The sequence below is a fragment of the Sporobolomyces salmoneus genome, assembly GCF_050403485.1.
Source record: "Sporobolomyces salmoneus JCM6883 DNA, S_salmoneus_JCM6883_v1_ctg18, whole genome shotgun sequence".
Taxonomy (NCBI): domain Eukaryota; kingdom Fungi; phylum Basidiomycota; class Microbotryomycetes; order Sporidiobolales; family Sporidiobolaceae; genus Sporobolomyces; species Sporobolomyces salmoneus.
In genome coordinates, this window is record NW_027481145.1 from 278,587 (window position 1) to 299,960 (window position 21,374).

The 21,374-nt window shown below is 50.4% G+C and overlaps 13 protein-coding genes across 13 annotated transcripts; 8 read left to right on the plus strand and 5 right to left on the minus strand.

Moving 5' to 3' along the window:
* Nucleotides 1-331: 331 nt before the first annotated feature.
* On the minus strand, nt 332-1,728 carry JCM6883_005087 (uncharacterized protein; the record flags this gene model as incomplete). Its single annotated transcript, XM_076631646.1, has 4 exons — nt 332-515; nt 594-1,336; nt 1,401-1,630; nt 1,689-1,728. 4 exons carry the CDS (start codon nt 1,726-1,728, stop codon nt 332-334), a joined length of 1,197 nt encoding a protein of 398 aa, XP_076488463.1.
* Nucleotides 1,729-1,790: 62 nt separating this feature from the next.
* Nucleotides 1,791-2,817, plus strand: JCM6883_005088 (uncharacterized protein; the record flags this gene model as incomplete). The annotated part of the gene is made up of 4 exons (XM_076631647.1): nt 1,791-2,060; nt 2,128-2,367; nt 2,438-2,593; nt 2,665-2,817. The coding sequence occupies 4 exons, from the start codon at nt 1,791-1,793 to the stop codon at nt 2,815-2,817; spliced, it is 819 nt and encodes a 272-aa protein (XP_076488464.1).
* Nucleotides 2,818-3,459: 642 nt separating this feature from the next.
* Nucleotides 3,460-6,318, plus strand: JCM6883_005089 (uncharacterized protein; the record flags this gene model as incomplete). Its single annotated transcript, XM_076631648.1, has 6 exons — nt 3,460-3,485; nt 3,561-3,675; nt 3,733-4,063; nt 4,134-4,313; nt 4,372-4,848; nt 4,916-6,318. 6 exons carry the CDS (start codon nt 3,460-3,462, stop codon nt 6,316-6,318), a joined length of 2,532 nt encoding a protein of 843 aa, XP_076488465.1.
* A 314-nt stretch (nt 6,319-6,632) lies between these two features.
* GDT1 (putative ribosome biosynthesis protein GDT1) lies at nt 6,633-7,766 on the plus strand (the record flags this gene model as incomplete). Its single annotated transcript, XM_076631649.1, has 4 exons — nt 6,633-6,684; nt 6,817-7,403; nt 7,489-7,594; nt 7,657-7,766. 4 exons carry the CDS (start codon nt 6,633-6,635, stop codon nt 7,764-7,766), a joined length of 855 nt encoding a protein of 284 aa, XP_076488466.1.
* Nucleotides 7,767-8,079: 313 nt separating this feature from the next.
* JCM6883_005091 (serine/threonine-protein kinase) lies at nt 8,080-9,792 on the plus strand (the record flags this gene model as incomplete). The annotated part of the gene is made up of 9 exons (XM_076631650.1): nt 8,080-8,120; nt 8,189-8,282; nt 8,388-8,590; nt 8,657-8,699; nt 8,764-8,823; nt 8,888-9,175; nt 9,234-9,297; nt 9,364-9,440; nt 9,514-9,792. The coding sequence occupies 9 exons, from the start codon at nt 8,080-8,082 to the stop codon at nt 9,790-9,792; spliced, it is 1,149 nt and encodes a 382-aa protein (XP_076488467.1).
* Nucleotides 9,793-10,168: 376 nt separating this feature from the next.
* On the minus strand, nt 10,169-11,044 carry JCM6883_005092 (uncharacterized protein; the record flags this gene model as incomplete). Its single annotated transcript, XM_076631651.1, has 6 exons — nt 10,169-10,209; nt 10,271-10,427; nt 10,485-10,609; nt 10,668-10,739; nt 10,875-10,935; nt 11,003-11,044. 6 exons carry the CDS (start codon nt 11,042-11,044, stop codon nt 10,169-10,171), a joined length of 498 nt encoding a protein of 165 aa, XP_076488468.1.
* A 924-nt stretch (nt 11,045-11,968) lies between these two features.
* Nucleotides 11,969-12,568, plus strand: JCM6883_005093 (uncharacterized protein; the record flags this gene model as incomplete). Its single annotated transcript, XM_076631652.1, has 3 exons — nt 11,969-12,232; nt 12,298-12,381; nt 12,446-12,568. 3 exons carry the CDS (start codon nt 11,969-11,971, stop codon nt 12,566-12,568), a joined length of 471 nt encoding a protein of 156 aa, XP_076488469.1.
* Nucleotides 12,569-12,849: 281 nt separating this feature from the next.
* On the plus strand, nt 12,850-13,336 carry JCM6883_005094 (uncharacterized protein; the record flags this gene model as incomplete). Its single annotated transcript, XM_076631653.1, has 3 exons — nt 12,850-12,888; nt 12,959-13,066; nt 13,136-13,336. The coding sequence occupies 3 exons, from the start codon at nt 12,850-12,852 to the stop codon at nt 13,334-13,336; spliced, it is 348 nt and encodes a 115-aa protein (XP_076488470.1).
* A 323-nt stretch (nt 13,337-13,659) lies between these two features.
* Nucleotides 13,660-14,836, minus strand: URA6 (bifunctional uridylate/adenylate kinase; the record flags this gene model as incomplete). Its single annotated transcript, XM_076631654.1, has 6 exons — nt 13,660-13,734; nt 13,815-13,879; nt 13,950-14,076; nt 14,144-14,379; nt 14,459-14,515; nt 14,677-14,836. The coding sequence occupies 6 exons, from the start codon at nt 14,834-14,836 to the stop codon at nt 13,660-13,662; spliced, it is 720 nt and encodes a 239-aa protein (XP_076488471.1).
* Nucleotides 14,837-15,379: 543 nt separating this feature from the next.
* On the plus strand, nt 15,380-16,347 carry DID4 (ESCRT-III subunit protein DID4; the record flags this gene model as incomplete). The annotated part of the gene is made up of 4 exons (XM_076631655.1): nt 15,380-15,391; nt 15,456-15,620; nt 15,709-15,864; nt 15,931-16,347. 4 exons carry the CDS (start codon nt 15,380-15,382, stop codon nt 16,345-16,347), a joined length of 750 nt encoding a protein of 249 aa, XP_076488472.1.
* Nucleotides 16,348-16,471: 124 nt separating this feature from the next.
* Nucleotides 16,472-17,359, minus strand: ELF1 (Elf1p; the record flags this gene model as incomplete). Its single annotated transcript, XM_076631656.1, has 5 exons — nt 16,472-16,896; nt 16,959-16,971; nt 17,044-17,101; nt 17,171-17,225; nt 17,305-17,359. The coding sequence occupies 5 exons, from the start codon at nt 17,357-17,359 to the stop codon at nt 16,472-16,474; spliced, it is 606 nt and encodes a 201-aa protein (XP_076488473.1).
* A 271-nt stretch (nt 17,360-17,630) lies between these two features.
* JCM6883_005098 (3-oxoacid CoA-transferase) lies at nt 17,631-20,299 on the plus strand (the record flags this gene model as incomplete). The annotated part of the gene is made up of 13 exons (XM_076631657.1): nt 17,631-17,651; nt 17,713-17,851; nt 18,172-18,195; nt 18,266-18,355; nt 18,434-18,495; nt 18,581-18,894; nt 18,981-19,103; nt 19,166-19,313; nt 19,410-19,506; nt 19,570-19,850; nt 19,916-20,009; nt 20,081-20,205; nt 20,288-20,299. The coding sequence occupies 13 exons, from the start codon at nt 17,631-17,633 to the stop codon at nt 20,297-20,299; spliced, it is 1,530 nt and encodes a 509-aa protein (XP_076488474.1).
* A 335-nt stretch (nt 20,300-20,634) lies between these two features.
* Nucleotides 20,635-21,361, minus strand: JCM6883_005099 (uncharacterized protein; the record flags this gene model as incomplete). Its single annotated transcript, XM_076631658.1, has 2 exons — nt 20,635-20,769; nt 20,840-21,361. The coding sequence occupies 2 exons, from the start codon at nt 21,359-21,361 to the stop codon at nt 20,635-20,637; spliced, it is 657 nt and encodes a 218-aa protein (XP_076488475.1).
* Nucleotides 21,362-21,374: the final 13 nt, after the last annotated feature.

A 21,374-nucleotide genomic window follows, 5' to 3' on the forward strand; every position in this document is an offset into this window, starting at 1 on the left:
TCTTTCACGGGTCAGTACTCAGGGGTTTCTCATGTCTTGTCGTTCCATATCCCTCATTTCACCTGTCTATTCGTTCGTTGTCCCTTTTACCTTGTTTCTACTTTAGAATTTCTCCTCGCGTTGTCGCTTTCTCTTTTGCAAAAACTATCTCGTTCTCTCTCAACTTAGTATGCCCGAGTCAAGAGTCCCGACACAACGAGAGAGCCTTCCAGAGACATTTCACGAACAGATAAAACGAAAGAGCACAACAAACCTCCGAACTCGTCCAACGTTTCCCGACTCTCTTGTTCCTCGTCAAGCGAATTTCTTACTTCTTCACTCCTGTCTCAGCTCATTCTTGTTCAACGATTCGACATTCCGACAGATCCAACTTCTCGAGGTTCGGTCCAAAGTAATCGATTTTTGGATCGCTTTCCATCTCGATTTCCGTGAGCGGCTCGAATGATTCGAAGAGATTCGGGTGAGCATCGATAACAGCGGAGCAGATGCTGGGAGCTAGGATTTCCCCTGGACAGCTATCGCCCGAATAACCGATGAGATCACACTGTGAGAAGAACAAGCCAGGAGAAGAAGAGACGAAAAAGAAAGCTTACTCGCTGATCGAGCGACGGAGCAATTTGACGTCGTAATTCAATGCTTGGGGGCAGCCGAACCCTCCAAGGAGCTTCAGATGACGGAGTACGGGAAAGAGTTGAGAGTGGAAGATTAGGTAAAGCTCGAAAGTGGCGGAGACGTGGGTGGTCAGACTTTGAAGGGCTTTGAATGGGTGGCAAGGGTCGTCTCGAGACTTGAGGATCGGCGAAAGGCTTTCTTGAGCCTGAGGTTGATCGTCGTAAAGAGACAGGTTCAAAAAGATGCGGTAGTTTGATGGAGCCAACTCGTATACCATTCGTTCGATGCTTTCATAGTCTTCATCCGTGATAGAGTACACGCTATCCGCATCCTCAAGATGCGCCTTGACGATCTCACATTCACGCGAGCATCGACCGTCTTCAGCAATCAAGTCGATTACTCCGTAATGATCCGGTTCCGAAACAGTCCATGGCATTCGACTGAACGCTTCGAAGATGTAGCTGTTGAACCAACATCCTTGATATGACTCGATGGAAAGGTGTTTGAGTGTTTCGCGATTGCTGCCTGAAGGGCCGCAGAGGTAGACGATGAACTCGTCGGAAATGAGGTAGTCTTGAGAAACGACGAAAGAAGTGAGCTTTCGGAAGAAAAAGGTCGAGTGCGCGAAGTCGTTGTCAGGTGGGAGGTTCGCACGAGGCTTGAAAGGTCCGAATCCAGTGTCTTTGGTCTCGACGATTCTCGTATCGGGATTTTCGAAGCGGATCTGAGCATTTTCGCGAATGTGAGTAATACCGAGCGGTTCTCTAGCGTACGAAGGGAAAACTGACCGTATTCGGTACGACGACATGCTCGAGGCCCTGGGGACTCGCATGAGAGGACGAAGGGGTGACCAGGGACGAGTACTTGAGAATCCACTTCCCGACCATATTAGGGTTCCCCAAGACGGGATCGAGGTAGAGTCGATCCTTGCAGATCGCGTAGAACGTCTTGTTGACTCTTGCGAGACATGCAAGGGTCGTCTGGGCCGCGAAGCTGTCAGAATCCGATTGAACCGAATCTGGCGAGGAGCGGGGCGATATCAGCACCTTCACGTAGGGATCCTGCAGAAGACATACCAGCTATCGCTATGAGGAGTTCCTCAGGTAAAGTATCCATTTTGACGGAGTCAAGTGAAGGGTAGAAGAGCGAAAGAGGACTCCTTCCTTCCGTCGCTCAACATGTCACGATCCGTCGATTTTCTGAGCCGAGCCTCGACAAGCTCAGTAGCTGGACCCTCTAGGAGCAATACGACCCTCCCCTCGAGTTGCTCAGTCTTGATTACCGACACTTTAGCATCTCCATCTCTATTCCTCCTCACCTCGTTCATCTCGCGCTCTTTACGCAAGACCACGACGCCAACGGATCCGAAGGGGAAGGGGAAAGCGAAGGTAGTCTTGGTAGGAGTCAGGGAAGTCGAGCAAGAGTACACAAACATTCTCAAGAAACAGGTGAGCCTCTCTCTCGAACTCCCATTTAACGGGAGCGAGGTTCACTGATGCATTTGTGTATGAACAGAGTGTTCAATTGAGTACAGAGAAGAGTCAGGGCAAATTCGAACTCATTGATGGATCCGACGGAGATTTGCAGCAAATCTACAATTCAGTCTCTACGAGCCTTTCAACGCTGCTGGAGGAAGACGAAACGACAGAGGGAACACTGGTGATCATCGATGATCTGAGCGCGTTAAGTTGGATGGGGAACGATTTGAAGAAAATCGTTAAGTTCAATTTGGCTTTGAAGAAATTGTGTCTTGCCGTGAGTTTCTCGGTTTTCCTTCTGCGCGACTTCGGGACCTGATGGACTGCTTGAATCCGTCCGGGATCAGACGCGGTCAACACTAGTATCCGTGATACACTCTGATTCGATCTCACCTCATCCGATCATTCAAGACGAATCGGATCAATACGTATTTCGCAAGACCCTACAGACGAGCGATTACTGGTTCGAGCTCAAGTCACTCGTTTCTCAGGCCAGAGGCGAAGTGAGTCCCCACTCTTTTCCTCTCTCTCGCGCGAGAAGAACTTCGATTTTGAGACTGTCTCTTTTCCGTAGTTATCGATTCATCCTGGACCCGCACTTCAATCGACATCGCGGACAGGGAAGGACGAGAGGTTACGGACGAGGTTTGGGAAAGAAGCCTTGGAGTATACGCTCGAGGAGAATGGAGCGGTGTTCGAGGTGAAAGGATTAGGGAGATTCATCTAAGGGCATCAAGCAGCATCTGTGTGAATACGAAGGAGGTTCACGTATCTATCATCGCTCCAAGCCCTAACCGTTTATCAGAACTCTTTGAAAGAAGCGGTCCAGATGGGGCAATGAGACCTTAGAAGGGAGGAAGACTTTGACGTCTACGGGCAGCGTATTGTGAGGCATAATCGACACCTTCAACGATGGCCGTAGTGATTCAGCCCTTTGCGAATAGACAAAGGTCGTTCCCTGCCTAAGCATGCTTTCTCGCTGTCATCTGGATCTTAGAGAGAAAAATGCAAAACTTGTCGGAACAATTTTTCCTCGCTTGTCTTTGCGCCCCAGTCAAGTACCACAAGCATTAGATAGTCTCCAAGGGCTCTTCAGAGCGGCCGAGCGACAGCAAAATTACAACTTGTCGAATTCGAGCGAGAAACCGGGTTCGACTTTACCTTTCAACTCGACACTCTACCGCAACGCTAGGCTTGTACCTGTGAGTTTCTCGAACCTGTCGAACGGCGTCCCACTCGCTTCCGGTGACACCTCGTCGCCCGTCGACACTTGATCGCCAACGCAACCTCGTTTCATTTCCTCCGTAACCTCTCTCGCGCTCGCGTTATACGGTACTGACTCGCTGTATCTACCCGTGCATAGCTCATCATGGTCCGTATCGTGATCAAAGGAGGGTGAGTCTCCTGTTCTCCCTCTCGCCTCATCATTACTCTGGCCCACTGACTCTTCTCCACCTCTCGCGCCTACAGTGTCTGGAAGAATACAGAAGATGAGATTCTTAAAGCCGCTATCTCCAAGTACGGAAAGAATCAATGGGCACGAATCAGTTCGTTGCTAGTCAGGAAGACTCCCAAACAATGCAAAGTGAGTATCTCCCCCTCCCTCTCTACTGGAACTGAGTTGACACATCGAGATGATTAGGCACGATGGATGGAATGGCTCGATCCCGCGATCAAAAAGACTGAATGGTCGAAAGAAGAGGACGAGAAACTCCTCCATCTCGCGAAACTCATGCCGACTCAATGGCGTACGATCGCTCCTATCGTCGGTCGTACCGCGAATCAATGTCTCGAACGATATCAAAAGTTGTTGGACGAGGCGGAACGTCAAGAGAACGACGAATTGGGGTTGGCGGGAGTTGACGATGCGGGACCTTCGGCGGACGATGTGAGGAGGTTGAGACCGGGAGAAGTCGATCCTGATCCAGAGAATCGACCGGCTCGTCCGGATCCCATCGATATGGATGAAGATGGTACGCTCGTTTCGCTTTCAGTATTCCTTCCGATAAAGGCCTTTACTCAGTAGGTTTTTCGGCGTTACAGAGAAGGAAATGTTGTCGGAAGCACGAGCTAGGTTGGCCAATACTCAGGGAAAGAAGGCGAAACGTAAAGCTCGAGAGCGTCAACTCGAAGAAGCGAGGAGGTTGGCAATCTTGCAAAAGAAACGAGAATTGAAAGCCGCCGGAATCCTGATGAGAGCTAAACCGAAGAAGGGAGGAATGGGTAAGTTTCACTCTGTTTCCCGTTCCTCCGGATCATCGACTGACCAGAGTTTTCGCAGATTACATGGCCGATATTCCGTTCGAGAAACAACCCGCTGCCGGATTCTACGACACTTCGGAAGAGTTAGCGAGGCGACACGCCGCACCTACGAACAAGACTCTTCGAGAACTCGAAGGAGGTAAACGTAAGCAAGATCGCGAGGAGGACGACAAACGAGAAAAGAAACGTAAAGCTCGCGAAGAGAAGAACAAGGATCAAAACGCCGATGCGATGAGTCACTTCGTTCCGAGTAAAGACGCCCTTTTGCAACAGAGAAGGGAGGAGCAACAAATCTCGAAGAGGAGGAAGTTGGTTCTGCCTGGTCCTCAAGTCGGAGAACGAGAATTGGAAGATTTGGTCAAGATTGGGAGAGCTGGGGAGAACGCGAGAGGGTTGGTCGACGAGAGTGAAAACGAGGCGAGTCAGGGTTTACTCGGAGAATATTCGGCCCTCGGAAACGCTCAAAACGCTCGTACTCCTCGTACCGCTCCTCAACGTAAGTTCTCTTCCTCACTACTGACTCGAGTAGTTCGGAACTGACGTCCTCCTCTATTCGTGAATAGACGACAACGTCATGGCTGAAGCTCGCAACCTTCGAAACCTCACGGCTCAACAAACTCCTCTCCTCGGTGAAGAAAACACTCCGATGCACGAACTTCACGGCCGTACCGGATTCGAAGGCGCAACTCCTCGAGGTGCCGTCGCAGCAACTCCGAACCCTCTCGCGACTCCCTTCCGAGGTTCTTCTGCTCAATCCGACGTTTCGGCGACTCCCGCTTCTTCGATCGGAGGAGTTGGCGCTACTCCTTTACGAACTCCGATGAGGGACAACTTGAGCATCAACGACGAGAACGCTTCACAATTCGGATTGACGCCTCGAGATCAACTTCACGACGTGAAACGACAACTTAGACAAGGGTTCTCGGCGCTCCCTCAACCGAAGAACGAGTTCGAGTTGGTCCTGCCCGAAGAGGAGGAGGAGGGAGAAGGAGTTGAACAAGTCAGTGAGGAAGTTGCGAAAGCGATGAGGATCGAGGATAGAACCGAACGGGAGAACAAGTTGAAAGAATTGAGGGAGATCGAAGAGAAGAAGGAACTCGAGAGGAGGTCTCAATCTGTCAAGAGGGGTCTACCTCGACCGATCGAAGTCGATGCCGCTCGTTTACTCGCTCAACTCGATCTCGAAAGTAAGGAGGAACCGACTTCGGAGGATCAAGCTCGTAAAGAAGTCGAACGTATGGTCACGATCGAGATGATCCGATTACTCGAACACGACTCGATCGTTCACCCTGTGGGAGGATCGAAACGTGCCGGAGGAGGAACTTCGAGTCTCCCGCGAATCGAAGACGATCAACTCGCTCAAGCTCGTAAACTCGTTCATGACGAGATCGCTCAATCGGTTGGACTTCCTGGAGCGAGCGAACAAGTCCTCAAACGTACGATCGTCCTTTCGCAAGAAGATTTCGAAAAATCGTGGAAACCTTCGTACGAACGACTCGCGTACGATGCGAGGTCGGACCGATACGTCGAAAAGGAATCGCTCACGACGGAGGATCGTATCAACGGATTCCGAGCTCTCATCGAAGCGAACCGGGACAAGATGGCTTCGGAATCGGCGAAAGCGGCAAAAGTGGAAAAGAAACTCGGATTGACCCTCGGAGGTTACATCGCTCGGTCGAAGACCCTCGCCGAGAAATTAAACGAGGGCTACGAAGATTTGAGTAGGAGTAGGATCGAGTTGGAGAGTTTCGCACGATTGGCGACGAACGAAGAAGGAGCGATGTTGAGACGAACCGAGGCGTTGAAGGATGAGGTCGATAAACTCGAGAGGAAGGAGAGGGAAGGTCAACATCGATTCAAGGAGCTGTTGGACTTGAAGGAACGACTCGAGAGGGAAACGGAAGAGATGGAAATGGCTGAAGCGGAAATGTTGAACGAGAAAGCTTTGGCGGCGATGGAGGAGTAAAAATAAGTTGTTGCTCATATATCTCTGTGTCAATTCATGTTCATTGCTGTGATCTTCTACGCGTGCTATTGAGGAGAGAAGTCGCTTCACTTTGTCCTTCAGAAATTTTCGAAAGTCGCAAGTGGAACACGTTGAACAGTCTGACTTTCCTCACTCACTCACTCGACCGCCCTCTATCGACTCGATCTCATCGACGAAGTCTACCACGAGCGTCATCTCCCCCAGATCAGCGTCCCCGTCTCATAGGAAAATCCCCCAACCTCCCGCGTTAGGCTCTCGTTTCATCACCCTTTCAACCTCAATCTGCCACGAAGATGCTGGATCTATCATTACCTACGAGCTTTGAAGGGTTCACCCGGTCCATCTGTACGTGTCACTCTCCCTTTCGGTCGACTATCGCGTTTCCGCTAGTCTTCACTCCTCTGCCCCCTCCTCGTCCACCTCTCATGGCAAGCCAGGGCTCGTACTGACGCGAGTGACTCTCTCCTTCTGGCGCAGCCGTGATTCTCGTGAGTGAGATTGGAGATCGAACATTCATTATCGCAGCAATCCTCTCAATGCGACATTCCCGCGCCGTAATCTACGCCGGAGCTCTCTCTGCCCTCGCAACCATGTCCCTACTCTCGGCTCTACTCGGCACGATCGTCCCTTCGCTGCTACCGAAGAAATGGACGACTCTCGCAGCGGCAGTTTTGTTCTTCTTTTTCGGCGCGAGGATGTTACAAGAAGGGTTGGAGATGGAAGGAGGTCATAAAGGGAAAGAGAAAATGGAGGAGGAGATGAGGGAGGTACAGAAGGAAGTTGAGGAAGCCGTAGCGGAGGATGGAACGGGTAGTATCGTCGATATGGAGGAGGGAATCCCGTTGAAGAAGACTGGAGAGGGCGCAGAGGAAGGAGAAGGGAATTTGCCGCTACCGGCGAGCTCAAGAAGTGGGAAGAAAGCAGAGGGAGGAATCGTCGAGGGAGCGAAGAATTTGGTTCAACTGTGCTTCAGTCCGATTTTCGTACAGGCGTTCATCTTGACGTTCCTCGCCGAATGGGGTGATCGAAGTCAAATCACGACGATCGCACTAGCTGCCGCTCATGTAAGTTTCTCGGTTTACTCTCCTCGTTCGTGCGAGATTGTTTACAAGATACTGACCGAGCTTTTCGTCCCTGTACGATTCATAGAACGTATGGATTGTTACACTGGGAACGACTCTCGGTCATTCCGTGTGCACGCTAGGAGCAGTTATGGGAGGAAGATGGATTTCGCAACACATTTCGATCAAACACGGTAAGCTCACACTCTCCTCTGGCTCACTCGATCCAGCTCACTCACCATTCGTTCGTTCGCAGTGATGCTGAGTGGAGCCGTGCTGTTCTTGATCTTTGGCATCGTTTACGGATACGAATTCTACAATTTCGTCGACGAACCTCTCTCGATTGGATTAACTCCTTCCTCTTAAGACTCCCCTATAGACTCTCTTGATACCCGTTGTTTAATCTCATCCTCCGTTTTTGTTCATCATTGTCTCTGTGTCGAAGTCGATGAACCGCGTCACGATCATGGGAAGAGAGTGAACTTTTCCAAGCAATTTCGACAAGTTGCTATTTCAATTCTCCCCTCTCGACATCATCTCCACTTTCTCGAATCTCTGAATCAACTCCAGGACAGTTCTCCAACCAAGCACTCGCCGCTGGTGCTCGAATCGCCCATTCTCCTCCTAATCTTTCCGCACCCCACATTAGAGCTGAGGGCTTGATCTCGGACATTTGGTTATGCATTTCCTCGACCTCTTGTCAGGTCAACCTGCATCTCAGTCAGTTCCACCATCGTCCATCTACCTTCTGGACCCTCGTAGCTGATCTTTGAGGGTGGATGTGACAGTCATCGGAAACGACATTACCAGTTCAAGGAGACTTTGGGAGTCGGAGGGTTCGCAGAAGTGAAGAAAGCGACTTGTATAGATGATGGACAAGATGTGAGTACTCCCAATTCCGTGCTTGATCCGGGGCGAGCTGACGAAAGTCCCTTCTCTCCTTTCGCTCAACCCGGCAATCTTTCGTTCTTTCGTCACGCTCGTCAGTTTGCGATCAAGATTATCCCGAAAGCGAAGATCCGAGATCACGAACAACAAATCTTTCGACAAAACACGTTGTTGAAACTGAAGCATCCGCATATCATCGAAACGAAAGAATGGTTCGAAAGTAAAGAAAGGTATTATTTGGTCTTTGAGTTGGCGGCGGGAGGGGAATTGTTTGAGCATTTGATCGAGAGTCCGAATTATAGGTATGTGACAATGTATACCGCAAGGAAGGAGATGAGACTGACGACGGGTTAGGGTTTTGCGTAAAGATTCTCGGAAGCAGAGGCGAGAGAAGTTGTGTATGCTCTAGTCGTGAGTCTTTAGCGTCTCTCTACGATTCCTGATGCTGTACTGACTATGACCTCACTCTGAACAGGACGGAGTCAAGTATCTTCACGAGAAGAACATTATTCATCGAGATCTCAAACCTGAAAACGTACTTCTTCTCCTCCTCTCCTCTCCCAAATCCGACGTCTGACTCAGTTTCGTGCTTTGTATAGGTTCTATATCGTACACCACCCGGATCTCACCCCGAAGTAGGCCACGACGACTGTGTAATCTCCGATTTTGGACTCGCGGCGTACCTCCCACCCGGAGAAAGACTCTACACGATCGCCGGTTCCGCAGGTTACTCTGCACCGGAAATGTATCCGAGAGAAGGGATCTCGTCGGGAAAGGGACAGGGGAACGGGTATGGGTTGAAAGCGGATGTGTGGAGTTTGGGAGTGATTGCGTTTTGTTGCATGGGTGGGAGGTTCCCGTTCAAGAAGACGGACCCTTTCGAACTCGTGAGTCCCTTCCAGCACTTTCTCCATAGGTGAGGAAGCTGATGAGACGGGTGAACAGGCGGAAGAAGCTAGAACGACGAAATTGTATTTCCCGAAAACTTGGGATGTGATTTCGGATGACGGTGAGTCTCAACTGCTCTGAGCCTATCATTAACCCGACATGCTGATATCGTTTGAGTACTCCACAGCGAAACATTTTGTGCGATGGCTTTTGACGGTCGACGAAGAGAAAAGACCGTCGATTCAGGAAGCTATTCGTCACCCTGTAAGGACTCTCTGTCTCCTGCTCCTCTTGTCTTCATCGAGCTCGCTACTCACCTTTCGTTCGCTTGTCGTAGTGGCTGCGCGCTGCAATCTCTCGGCCTCCCTCTCCTCACAACGAACCCAACCTCCCCGTCTTTACTCCTCAACCTTCTCGCGCAAACTCTCCCGATCCGAACGACGTCCCCCACCTCGAACGAAAAGATACTATCGAGGTCCCGAAATTCGAAGAATTGGGACAGAAGTTGAGCCGACAGGAAACGGTTACTCGACATGCCCCCGTCGTCGAACATACGGAGACTCTCGAAGCGTTGGGAATGAACAAGGAACCGATCAAAGTTGAGGAGAGCTCGTGAGCTTCGAAAGAGGAGCTTGTGTGTAAGTTTTATTGTTCTGGTGTTCAGGAGTTCAGTATTTCAGTATGTTACCTTTCTCTGTTTTGTCGTCCTGTCTGTTCCCTTGTACCGCTACTACCATGACCTGTTCTCATACTGTCACTTTGAACTATCGCTATTCACTCACATTTGTACAGTCGAACTTTCGTCGCTCTCGCTCTCGTCAATCTTCTATTCCCTCCGCATCGCCGCCGGGCAGATTCATCGACAAAAGGAAATTGCAAAAGCTGGGGAGAGAATAACGTAAAGGGAGGAACAGCCTCGGAAACAGAAGGAGAAGATAGCACGAAAAACTACGAATATTTCACCCGAAATGTACGGAAACGAGCTCAGAGAGCTAGCGACAGACGACTTTGAGGGAGGAAGCGATTGCGATGTCTAGAGGAGTGCGAAAGACTATTCCAGCCTTGATTGTTGTCGGCCTGGAAACCAAAAATACGACCGTAGTCCGATGCGATGTGTCGAATGGGCTCGGATTCCTGATCGTTGAAGGTGAACCAGCAGAGCTGAAGACGGAGCGCGTCGCTAAATCCGTGAGGACTCGGACTGGAAGGTCCATATTTCTTCTGGTACAAAGCTTCGACCCAAGCTTTCGCCTAACAGGGGCGGGAGGAAGTCAGATGGAGCCCATCGTGATAGGAGAGTCGACTTACAAGTGGTTCGAGTGCTAGCCAGATCGGTAAGAAAGAGTTTTGGAGAGCCAAGCTCAAAATCTGAGTTTGTTCATTCATTTGCGCCAGGGGTTCGACGGGCGGACTCGTGGTGTGATAGTACCGATCTGTGTCGCAGACTGATTAGCAGGTTCTCGTCTATGAAACGTGAGGCGACGGACTCACAGCACTTGAACAAGTCCTCGTGCTTAGTGGCGTAGCTTGCGCTGTTTTCCGAATCCACGAACGCTTTGCAGACTGTACAGCAGCAACATTCGTGAGCGGTCATCCGAACTCAGGTAAGAAGATGTAGAAAGACTTTCGATCCATGACTGACACAATATACGATAGTTCAGTTCTCGCGTCGTTCAAGGATAGAAAGGGATGACTAACCTGTGCGGCCGGCGGCGTCCAAATCTCCACCATCAAGGCATGCGTTGAAATACTTGCTCATCTGAAGTGAAGCGCGCATCAGTGAAAACGAAGTTTCGAATAACTTCCGTGAACGGAGGAAAACTCACCGCTTCCCACTTTGGCTGGTCGGCTTCGATGACATCCTGCATTGCTTTGTTCTGTCTGACGAGATCTGCCCACTCTCTTGCGCCAGTTTCGAGAATTGGTCGACATTTCAAGAGGACCGCCGACTTTTCCTGTGCGGAGGCCGCACAACTTACCCACGGCACTGTCGGGTCGCGTGCGGAGTCAGACAGACAGGAAGTAAAGCCTCAAATAGTGAAAGTGTCCTTTCGATCGTCGAGGCGGTCGTTGAGTGATTTCTCGAAATCGTTCAAGACGTCTTTGACCGACTTTTCCGCAGTTCCGATCTTCGTATTCAAGGCTCGCTCTTGCCTCTCCACAGCTACAGAGTGAATCGATGAGCGAGGGGTAGCGGGATGAAGAAGGAGGGGGACCTTTACCATGGTCGACTGTCGAGAAGGGTTTGGGTCAGAACCGGCTTCTACAGGAGATGCATTAGCTGAGAAGAGGAGCTCACGTTCGTCCTTGTACTGTTTGATCGATCCCATCGGAGCGCAGGAAGCAGGTGGGAGGTAGAGAGAAGGGAAAGAAGAGTGCGTGCGCGACAGACGAATTGAGCCAGGTCCCTCCTCGGGATTTGCCCGGACAAGCTTCGTGCTTTTCTTCTCGACTCGCTCGCTTAGCTTTGTGTCGCGTCTTGCCTTAGCTCGATCCCGTTCCGCCTGGAATAAGGCCCATACTGCTGGGGAAGGACGGAAATATCCGAAATCCATCTTTTTCGTCCTGCCTCGATCCGGGCCCACTTCAACCTTGCATTGGGCACCATTATCCGCTTCTCCTAATCCGGTCCGGACGCTCTGGTCCCCTAAGCATTGACTGTGATTGATAGACCGTACCGCGGAAAAGCGGAGTTGAAGTTTGATGGGTTCCGTGCGTTCCCATTTTTCTGGTCTCCCTCCTCCGACGCCCTTCCCTTCCCTATCCTTGTGGCCACATCCCCTTCATCCGCCATGTTCGACCCCGACAGTCCCACGGCCAAAGCGGTTTTCGAGGCGAAGGTAAAGGACGAAGTCGATAATTTGCTGGAGGCGATTCGTGAATACCGAGAACGACGCGGGCAGGAGAGCAACGAGCGTCTGCTGCGAGAATGGAGACAGACCTTTCTCCTCGCAGTCAAGACTGCGACAAAGGACTATACGAACGGGGAAGCGATTAGCAAGATTCGGGATCGGTTGCGAGAAATGTCAACAGATCAGACGGTTCTCAGCGGCTTTGTGAGTGCTGAATATCTTCTGTGAGAAAAGGAGTTACGAAGTGTTCTACCTCCCTTGCTACGCAGACATTCCTCCCGACAGGCGCGACAACATCCCGCGTTTCGGACTTTTATGAGCCGTCGACGATTCTTCAGCGGTTGGGTTTCCTGGTCAGTTCCCGCTTCTTTCCCCCGCGAGACAGCCTTACTGACTGACCTTGCTGCTCCGATCCAGCTACCTAACCATTCAATCGCCCATTCGGGCCGACGAATTTCACGGAGACAAGCCTTGATTAGTGGCGTTTCGGCTCGAACGGGTGGACCTGCGCTCGACGGAGGTTACTACTACCGAATCTGACCCTCTTCTTCCTCGTTCCCATACCTTGATGTTATCCCCGATGCGTTGAATAGACACTTGCGTTTCTGAAAGTCCCGCTCTCCTCTCCCCTTCGAGCTTTGTCCTGCTTCCTCGACCCTGTGCTCCTGTTCAAAGCGATCTTAGCGTCCACTGAGCCACGCGAGAGAAGGAACTAGCGTACAGATCTCGATTCAGCACGGTTCAATTCAGCACCGATCCCTTGACATTTTTTCGCTTCATCTCTTCCTCGCCTTCATCCCTCGACCGCAACCGCATCATCCATGTCGCCAACTTTGAGGAAGAAGAAGAGTTGGAAGGACGTGCGCTATTGCCCCAAATCCACCTCGAGTTGGCTCCCTTCCACTGACAATTCCGATCTCTTTGGCGCAGCTTCTTCGTTCGCCCCGACTTGACCCAGCTGAGCAACCCGAAGTACCGAAATCTCCCAACCCAGGATACATCTCCGACTCCTCGCAGCGAGAGAACAAGGCCTCAAAAGTCAGTCGATCTTCCTCCTCCTCGAAGCACTTCGTGCCGACATCCTCGCTGACAGCAAATGTCATACAGTCGACAGGAAGTCCGTACTTGTCGCCAGAAGAGTTCGAACGTCGAGGTTCGACATTTTCGAGCGCGAGCGCTGCTTCCGAGCAGCAGCCATTCCAAGCTCGAGAAAGGACTCCTTCCGAACGAACCCCATCCGTGAGTACTCCGTTGAAACGTTCAGGACAGGGCGCAGTTGGTGATGAACGGTACTTGAGGTTGCCGTAAAAAGGTTGTTTCGAGTGTCGCCGAATCCGAAGCCAAAGGAACCCACCGCGAGAGCATACTGCTCCCACCTCCTGAAGAGAGACGTCAAGTCAATACCTCGGGGAGACGAGCACAACTTGATCCCTTGCAAGATATTTACGCGCGATACGGTTCTCCTCATAGATTCGACGAACTCCATCCTCGCAAATCGGAAGGAAAGAAATGAGCCTGAGGTCGAATGGATGAATGAGGTAGATAGATTAACAAGCACCTAGATGGAATGAAATCCGACGAACGTATTTGAACAAGAGAGAGAGAGAGAGAGAGAGAGGGATGAGTTGCTTTTATACGGATAGAACGGGTTTGATGCCTTCGACGATCTCTTCGTACACTTGATCAATAGTTTTCGATGAATCAATCTACTCGGATCACACAATTTTCCGCTCGCATCAGCGTTCGAAGGGAAGGGAGAAAGAGAGAGAGAGAGGGGAAATCTCACATCGACGACTTTTCCTTGTTTTCGATAATACTCGACGACGGGCATTGAAGTATTGATGAAAGTTTCTGTAACAGCCTCGGCTCCTTCAACTTCACAATCTATCTGTAAGATGAGTAGAAAGAACCAAGGACTTACGGAATCGTTTCTTGATCGATTCAGCGTTATCGTCGTCTCTTCCGGAAGTTTTCCCTCGTTCGAGTAAACGTTCTTGCAAGATATTTTCCGGACAAACCAAGAACAATACCAACGACGACGGGCAAACCTATCCAACTCGAGAAGTGGTCACCTCCCGCGAAGATCTCTCGAGAAATAGGAGAGAGTACACTGACGGACTCATCGAATTTAACCGCCTGATCCATCTGTCTCGGGAATCCATCAATCAAGAACCTCTTCTTCCTTCCCTCGGTGGTAGTCGCTGGTTGTTCTAATTCGGATCTCATAGCGTTCTCGAGTAATTTGATCGTTACTTCCATAGGTACGATCTTCCCTTCCTTGATATAGGTTTTAATCATTTCTCCATATTCGGATCCCGAACGAGCTTGTTCGGCTCGGAGTAAGTCACCAGCTACGATAGAGGAGAGATGGGGGAGGGTTAGTTGAGGTTGAGGGAGAGAGAGAGGAGCGAGAAAGGGAGGAAGACGAACCGGATAAATGAACAAATTGATGTTCTTGGACGAGTCGTGCACATTGAGTACCTTTACCTGATGGTTCAGATTAGAGGGAGATGGGATTGAATGTAAGCAGAGGGCGAATTGATTGAACGTTGAAGAACAAGATGATTGACGTGGAGGAACGCAAAGGAGAGTTAAAGGTTAGCTCGTGAGAACGAGTGGGTATAGCATAGAATGATAGTGTGACTTGCCTGCACCAGGTCCACCTAGAACAAAGATGACTGTAACTTGTTTGGGGTCGAAAGCGGGTCCAGGAGATGATGAAGAGGAGGCGGGAGTCGCAGAGGAGGAGGAGGCGGAAGCGGAAGTAGATGCGGGAGCTCCGAGATTAGGTGCACCGGGAGTAGCCATGATTCAAGCGTAGATAGTGAGTGAAGGGAAAGAAGGCGAGAGATGATGCGGGAAAGTTGAACGAGCAAACGAATGAACTCGATCGAATGCGTCTAGAGAGGGTTCGGGTAGTCTTTCCTAGCTGATCGTTTGTCTAGTGAACGTTTCTGAAGGGCGGAACGGTACAGAGTCGCAGATCCGACAACGATTCCAATGACTGTGAGAGGGATCGCGGCTCGTCTCAACAGGGATGCGGGAGGTTTCGAGGGTGTAGGTCGAGGAGGTGTACTGAGAGTCGAGGGAGGCATAAACCGATCGAACGAATCTGAGAGGAGAGGGAGGAGGCTGAGCAGATCTTCGCGATTCTTGACTTGTCTCCATTCACTCGCTCTCGCCGATTTGTCGCCTTACCGACCATACAGACTATTTCCTATCAGAATCTTCGATCTAGCATTCCCCTAAACCGCTCCGAAGGCTTGAACGACCCCACACCCTCTTCCAGTTTCCCCTCGTCATCCCGAACTCTTCTCGTCGCTACTCTCAATAAGTCCTGCCTGAAACAGCATGAACATCGTCGTGAGTCTCCTCTCACTGTGCTCCACTCCATAACGCCTGCTGAGCCCCTGCCCTTGTACTCCAGGAAACCTTGTTTGGACGCTCGAAAACCCCCGCCGAACGACTTCGACAACACCAACGTTCTTTACAAAAAGCCCAACGTGAACTAGATCGAGAGCGTTCGAAATTGGAACAACAGGAGAAGAAATTGATTCTCGATATCAAGAATGGCGCCCGAAAAGGAGAAATCGTAATGCTTTTTCCTCCCTTCTCCCTTTCTCCCTTTCTCCCTTTCCATCTCGAAGGAGAGTAGCTGATGAAGAGGGTTGATATGATAGGGATCGTGTAAGGTGATGGCGAAGGACTTAGTGAGGACGAGAAGATACATTTCGAAATTTTATACGATGAAAACTCAGTTACAAGCCGTCAGTTTGAGGTTACAGAGTTTGAGGTCGAATCAACAAATGGCCGAAGCTATGGGAGGTGCAACAAAGGTCAGTCATCCTTTCTCCTCGCCCTTCCTGCTCGGCAGAGATCTGACGAGCGTTGATTCGATGTAGGCGATGAGTTTAATGTCTCGACAAATGAACCTACCTCAAATTACAAAGATCCTACAAGATTTCGAGAAAGAGTCTTCGATGATGGATATGAAGGAAGAAATGATGGGAGACGCGATTGACGATACTATGGAAGATCAAGAAGGGGAAGGCGAAGAAGAGGAAGGGGACAAGATCTTGGAGGAAGTTTTGGCGGAGATTGGAGTCAGTGTGGGACAACAATTGGGAGAGGCACCGACGGATACACCGATGAGGAATCAGGTTAGTGAACCGGGTGCGAGGAGAGCAGTCGCAGTAGGGGAATCGTCTGGAAGTAATAGTTCGTTCCCGGCTTCTGCGGGAGGAGGAGGAGCAGGTGCGGCGGGAGATGGTGGATTAGACGATTTGCAGGCTAGGTTGGATAACTTGAGGAGGGATTGATTTTTTGTCTCTATTCGTTTCCTTTGTTGTAAAATATAATCTGCTGTCACTTGCTGCCTCTCTCTGCGCTTACCACACTTCCAGAGGAGAAACAACAAGTATTACAATCGAGAAACGTCAATTCCTAATCTTCATCTTCGTCCTCGACGACTCTCGTCTTTTTCACTGATTTTTGTTTCGAAATGTCCATATCTGGTAAATCCTGATCGCTCTCCTGTGCCTCTTCCTCCTCATCCTCATCTCCTCCTCCACCTTGTTCCTCATCATCTGATCCCGCTGCAGGTCTCCTCTTCTTCCTCGGATCGAAATCTCCATCATCTTCCTCCGACTCTTCGTCCTCGTTCGAATCCGCAGCTTCTTTTCGAGACCTCTTCTTCTGTTGAGGTTGCTTCTTCTTGGTCGTCCGTGATGATGATGCAGCGGCACGAGGTTCGGAATCGTCTTGAGCTTGACGGAAACCAGAGGACGAAGCTCCTCCTCCTCCGCCGTTGTTTGCTTCGGAAGCGGCATCGATCCAACTTGAATAGACGTCGACGGGCTGATCGAGATCTATAGTATAGAGGGATTGTGAGCCCGGAGGGCCACAAGAGAGAAGGAAAAGAGAAACTCACGAGAGATGTCCATCTGTTCAAAACGACAGAAACGAGAGTCAGTCAAAGTTGTAGCTCGGCGAGGCTAGAGCGACGCAAGACTAACAGAATACGATTGACCACAATCCTTGCAATCCAACCTCCCGATATGAGCCTTATTGTCCCTGAACGGGCGTCGCCTTCGAGTTAGCTACTCTATCATCTCCTGTCAAAGGGAAGAGCGTCGCCCGTACATTTTGCAAGTCACCGAACCTTGATGAGCGCAAAAGATACATCTGAACGACTTGTCTACGTGCCGAAAGAGAGAGCTCGAGGAGAGATGAGCTGAATAGTTGATGAAAGAGATTGAGACGGAGACATGGCTCACCTAGGACTTGCTTGATCCTCGCTTGGGGTTTCTTACTCGACTTGCGTTTACCCATACTGTCGACGTTCGCGTTTGGAGGTAGAAAGGAGGAAAGAGAAGCGATCTGGTGACGAAGTTTACGGAATTTCGAGTTTCACCGCGACCATTTTCCACAGCGTGCAGAAGCTCTCAAGTACGTTCTGAGCACGCGTAGGAAGCAGCGGTAAAGAGAGAGAAGAGGAAGATAATTTATCCGTTTCGAGCTCCACAGCTTGAGCGATTCCTCTCTCCTCCTCCTCTTCCCAACACTTCCGGCAGCATGTTCTCCCTTCTCCCCACCTCTCGCAATGTGCTACCGACACGCGCAAGTCTCCCCCTCTCTCCTGGCCCTCCTTTCGCGCTGACTCAACTCGTTCTTGATTGCTGCAGCAGTTCCCTCTCCATCGAATCCGACTCCTCTCGACGACGGTCCCCCGATACGAAGTGAAGAAATCGGTATCGAAAATCTGGTCGTCGCCGGAAGAAGCCGTCAAGGATATCAAAGGGGATTCGATCGTGCTTTCTGGAGGTGAGTTGAACCGCGGCTTGTTCGGCAAGACGAAAGACTTCCGAGGAACGACTCTCTACGAGCTGGATGGGAACGGGATAGTCGTTACAACGAGGGGGATACAAGCTGGCAAACAAGGAGGACTCAAGAGGGTGGATTCAGCGAAGTTGTCGGAAAGAATCGTTCAACCTCGGGATGAGATCTTCCGCTTCTCCACCAATTCGCTGTCTACAACCTCCTTGACGATACGCAAGCAATCAGCATTCAACAGTATCCCTGCTTCCCCCGACAGAATCCGAGCTGACTTGTCAACGTTTTCTCGTTCTTCATAACTTTTTCAGGTTTTGGATTGTGTGGAACTGCAGGTTGGTCATTTCCTCTCACTTACCCCTGATTTACAATCAACTGACTCTGTATCGCACGACGTCGTTGCAGATACTTTGATCGGAGCTCTCGCGAAACGACCTGAAGTGAAAAACTTGACTTGCGTTTCGAACAATGCTGGGGTTGGGAAATTCGGATTAGGTGAGCCCCAGATCGTTCTCATTCGTCCCATTCGAGGAGACTGAGGCTGATGAGAACATTCGCGATGGTCACGATAAGGTGCTTTACTTCATTCGGGTCAAGTTTCGAAGATGATTTCTTCTTACCTCGGTGCCAACAAAGTGAGCTCAACTCCCTCCCGGGCTCTCCCTCTACATGGTCGCACGCTCGATTTCATAGACTGACTCGCGACTTGTATTGTTTTAGTTCTTCGAATCGCTCTACCTGAACGGTAAAATCTCCCTCGAGTTAACCCCTCAAGGATCCCTCGCCGAGCGTTGTCGAGCCGGAGGAGCCGGAATCCCTGCTTTCTACACTCCATCAGGATACGGTACTGCCGTACAGACTGGAGAAATCCCGATTCGTTACAAGGAGGGAGGGAAAGAGGTCGAGATCCCGGGGAAATCGAGAGAAGTGAGGGAATTCAATGGGAAGGGGTATTTGATGGAGGAGGCGATTAAAGGAGATTATGCGTTGATCAAGGTTTGGAAGGCTGATGAATATGGTAACTGTATCTTCCGGTAAGTGTTTCGCACAAGTTGTGTTATAACGTGCTCGAACCGTCGTCGCGTATATAACTCAATTTTCGAATCACTTCCTTCAATAGCTACGCCAATCAAAACTTCTCGGGAGCTATGGCTCGTTCGGCAAAGATGACGATCGTCGAAGCAGAAGAAATCGTTCCCGTCGGAACTTTCGACCCTAACTTTGTTCACCTTCCCGGTGTCTTGTAAGCATCTCCCTTCTCTCTCCTTCCTTGCGACATGTCGACTGACTCGTTTTTTCTTGCAGCGTCAACCGAGTCGTTCAATCACAAACCCCTAAACGTGTCGAAATCGAAGTTTTGCGAGACGATGGAACGTCGACTGAACCGAAAGATGAAGCCGCTGAACGTCGATTGAGGATCGCGAAACGTGCTGCCAAGGAGCTCAAGGAGGGTGTAAGCTTTTTCCCCTTCTCTCTCATTCTCTCTTCTCCTCTTCGAGCTCGAGCCAACTGGAAGCTGATGCGAGAGGTATCGACGATTGATGTATAGATGTACGTCAATTTGGGAATTGGAATGCCTACTCTCGCTACTACGTTCATGGAACCTGGAACTGTTATTCACATGCAATCCGAGAACGGTATTCTCGGTCAGTCTCTCCTCTCACTTACTGCTTTCTACCTTGCAGTGTTTGACGAGATTTCTGGCATAGGTATGGGACCATACCCTACGAAAGAACAAGTCGACCCAGACATCATCAACGCTGGAAAAGAAACCGTTACTCTCCTTCCCGGAGCCTCAACTTTCGATTCGTGTGAGTCGTTCGGAATGATTCGAGGTGGACACGTAGACGTCTCGATGTTGGGCGCGATGCAAGTCGGTGCGAATGGAGATTTGGCGAATTACATGATTCCGGGTAAAATGGTTAAAGGGATGGGGGGCGCGATGGATTTGGTTTCGAACCCTGATCAAACAAAGATCGTCGTCGTTATGGTACGCTCACTTTCTTACACTCTCTCCATGTGTTGGCAGGTGATTGACTCCGTTCTCTTTCTCAGGATCACGTCGCGAAGGGAGGCAAGCACAAGATTCTCGATGAATGTACTCTCCCCGTAACCGGTGTCAACTGCGTCTCTACCATCATCACCGACCGTACGCTTTCTTCTACTCCTCGCTCACCTCATATCAACTAGACTGACTTACTCTCCTTTTCTCTCGCTCAGTTTGTATTTTCCAAGTCGACCGACAAGCAAAGAAACTCATCTTGACTGAACTCGCCGCTGGTGTTACCGAAGAGGACGTGCGAAAGGCGACTGGGGCCAAGTACGAGACTTCGCCTGATCTCAAGGTGAGCTTTCCCATTCTTTTCTCCATCGACGCACTCTGGATCAACTGACGGATTTTGTCTTGTCTGTTTTCGCGTGTTACAGCAAATGCTATAAAATGTCGTCTTGCAAACTGTGAGGCACGAGGAGCGAGGAGGCTGAGGATCTTGTTCTGAATTTTACGTTGTTTCCCTTTTATTTGTATTTCTTTCCAACTTAGTCTTTCTATCGCATCTGGGTCTTTCTCCTTGGCGCTTCTCTCTTGCGCAACAAACCGTATATACATCTCAGGTCCACAGCGATTTCCAAGCGAGTCTAAGAGCAAGACCATGAGCCGTTGCGTGACGTAGGATCTGTCGGATTGAGGCGGAGCACAGCTCGACTCTGTCGGAATAACAGCGCCGGGAAACGACAGAGCCTCGTCACTCTCCGGATCAGACGATACGGCGGATTCAATCTTTGACTTGTTGATTCCGTTTCAACATCTTCGCTCCGCGATCTCGTAGACCCTTGAACCTCCTCACGATAACGTTTGCGAGCGAGGGGGACAGACGAAGCGATACGAGGATGCGAAGGGGAAGTAAAGCCTATGAGAAAAGCAGGATCAGCCCAAAATCGCACAGAAGAACTCAAAGGCAGATTGACTGATTAACTCACTTTGACAACGAGGTACGCTGCCGCAACATTCGCGACGTCCCCACTGACCTTCAGACTCTCCATGCTGAGCTCCTTCGCGGTACTGGGCTGTGATTTCCTCTCCTCTCTCTGTTCTTTCGATTCCTTCTCCCACCCAAACCAACCGTACCTCCTCCCGATTCTCTCGGCTTTCTCCTCTCCTTCCCTAATCCATTCTCTCACCTTCATTCTAGCTCCTTCCGCACTCCAATTCCCTTCCTCTGCCGCCTGCTGAGACGGAGTTGTCGAAGTTGATTCAGATTCTGCGAGGGTCCATCCAACGATTCCAGCTCCGAGTCCGAGGTAGTGGAAAGTACCGAAGAGTAAGCCGAGGGGTACGATAGCGGTGAGTTCGTGTAGGATCAGGAAGGAGATGATGAGGGAGGGAGGATCGGCTGAAGGGTATCGTTGACGGAGAGAGGCGAAGTAATTCGAGGTTGACATGGGTCGCCGTGGAGGGAGAAACCTCAGGGACCTCGTAGGCGTGATCAAGCGACGTAACATGATCGGCGGTGAG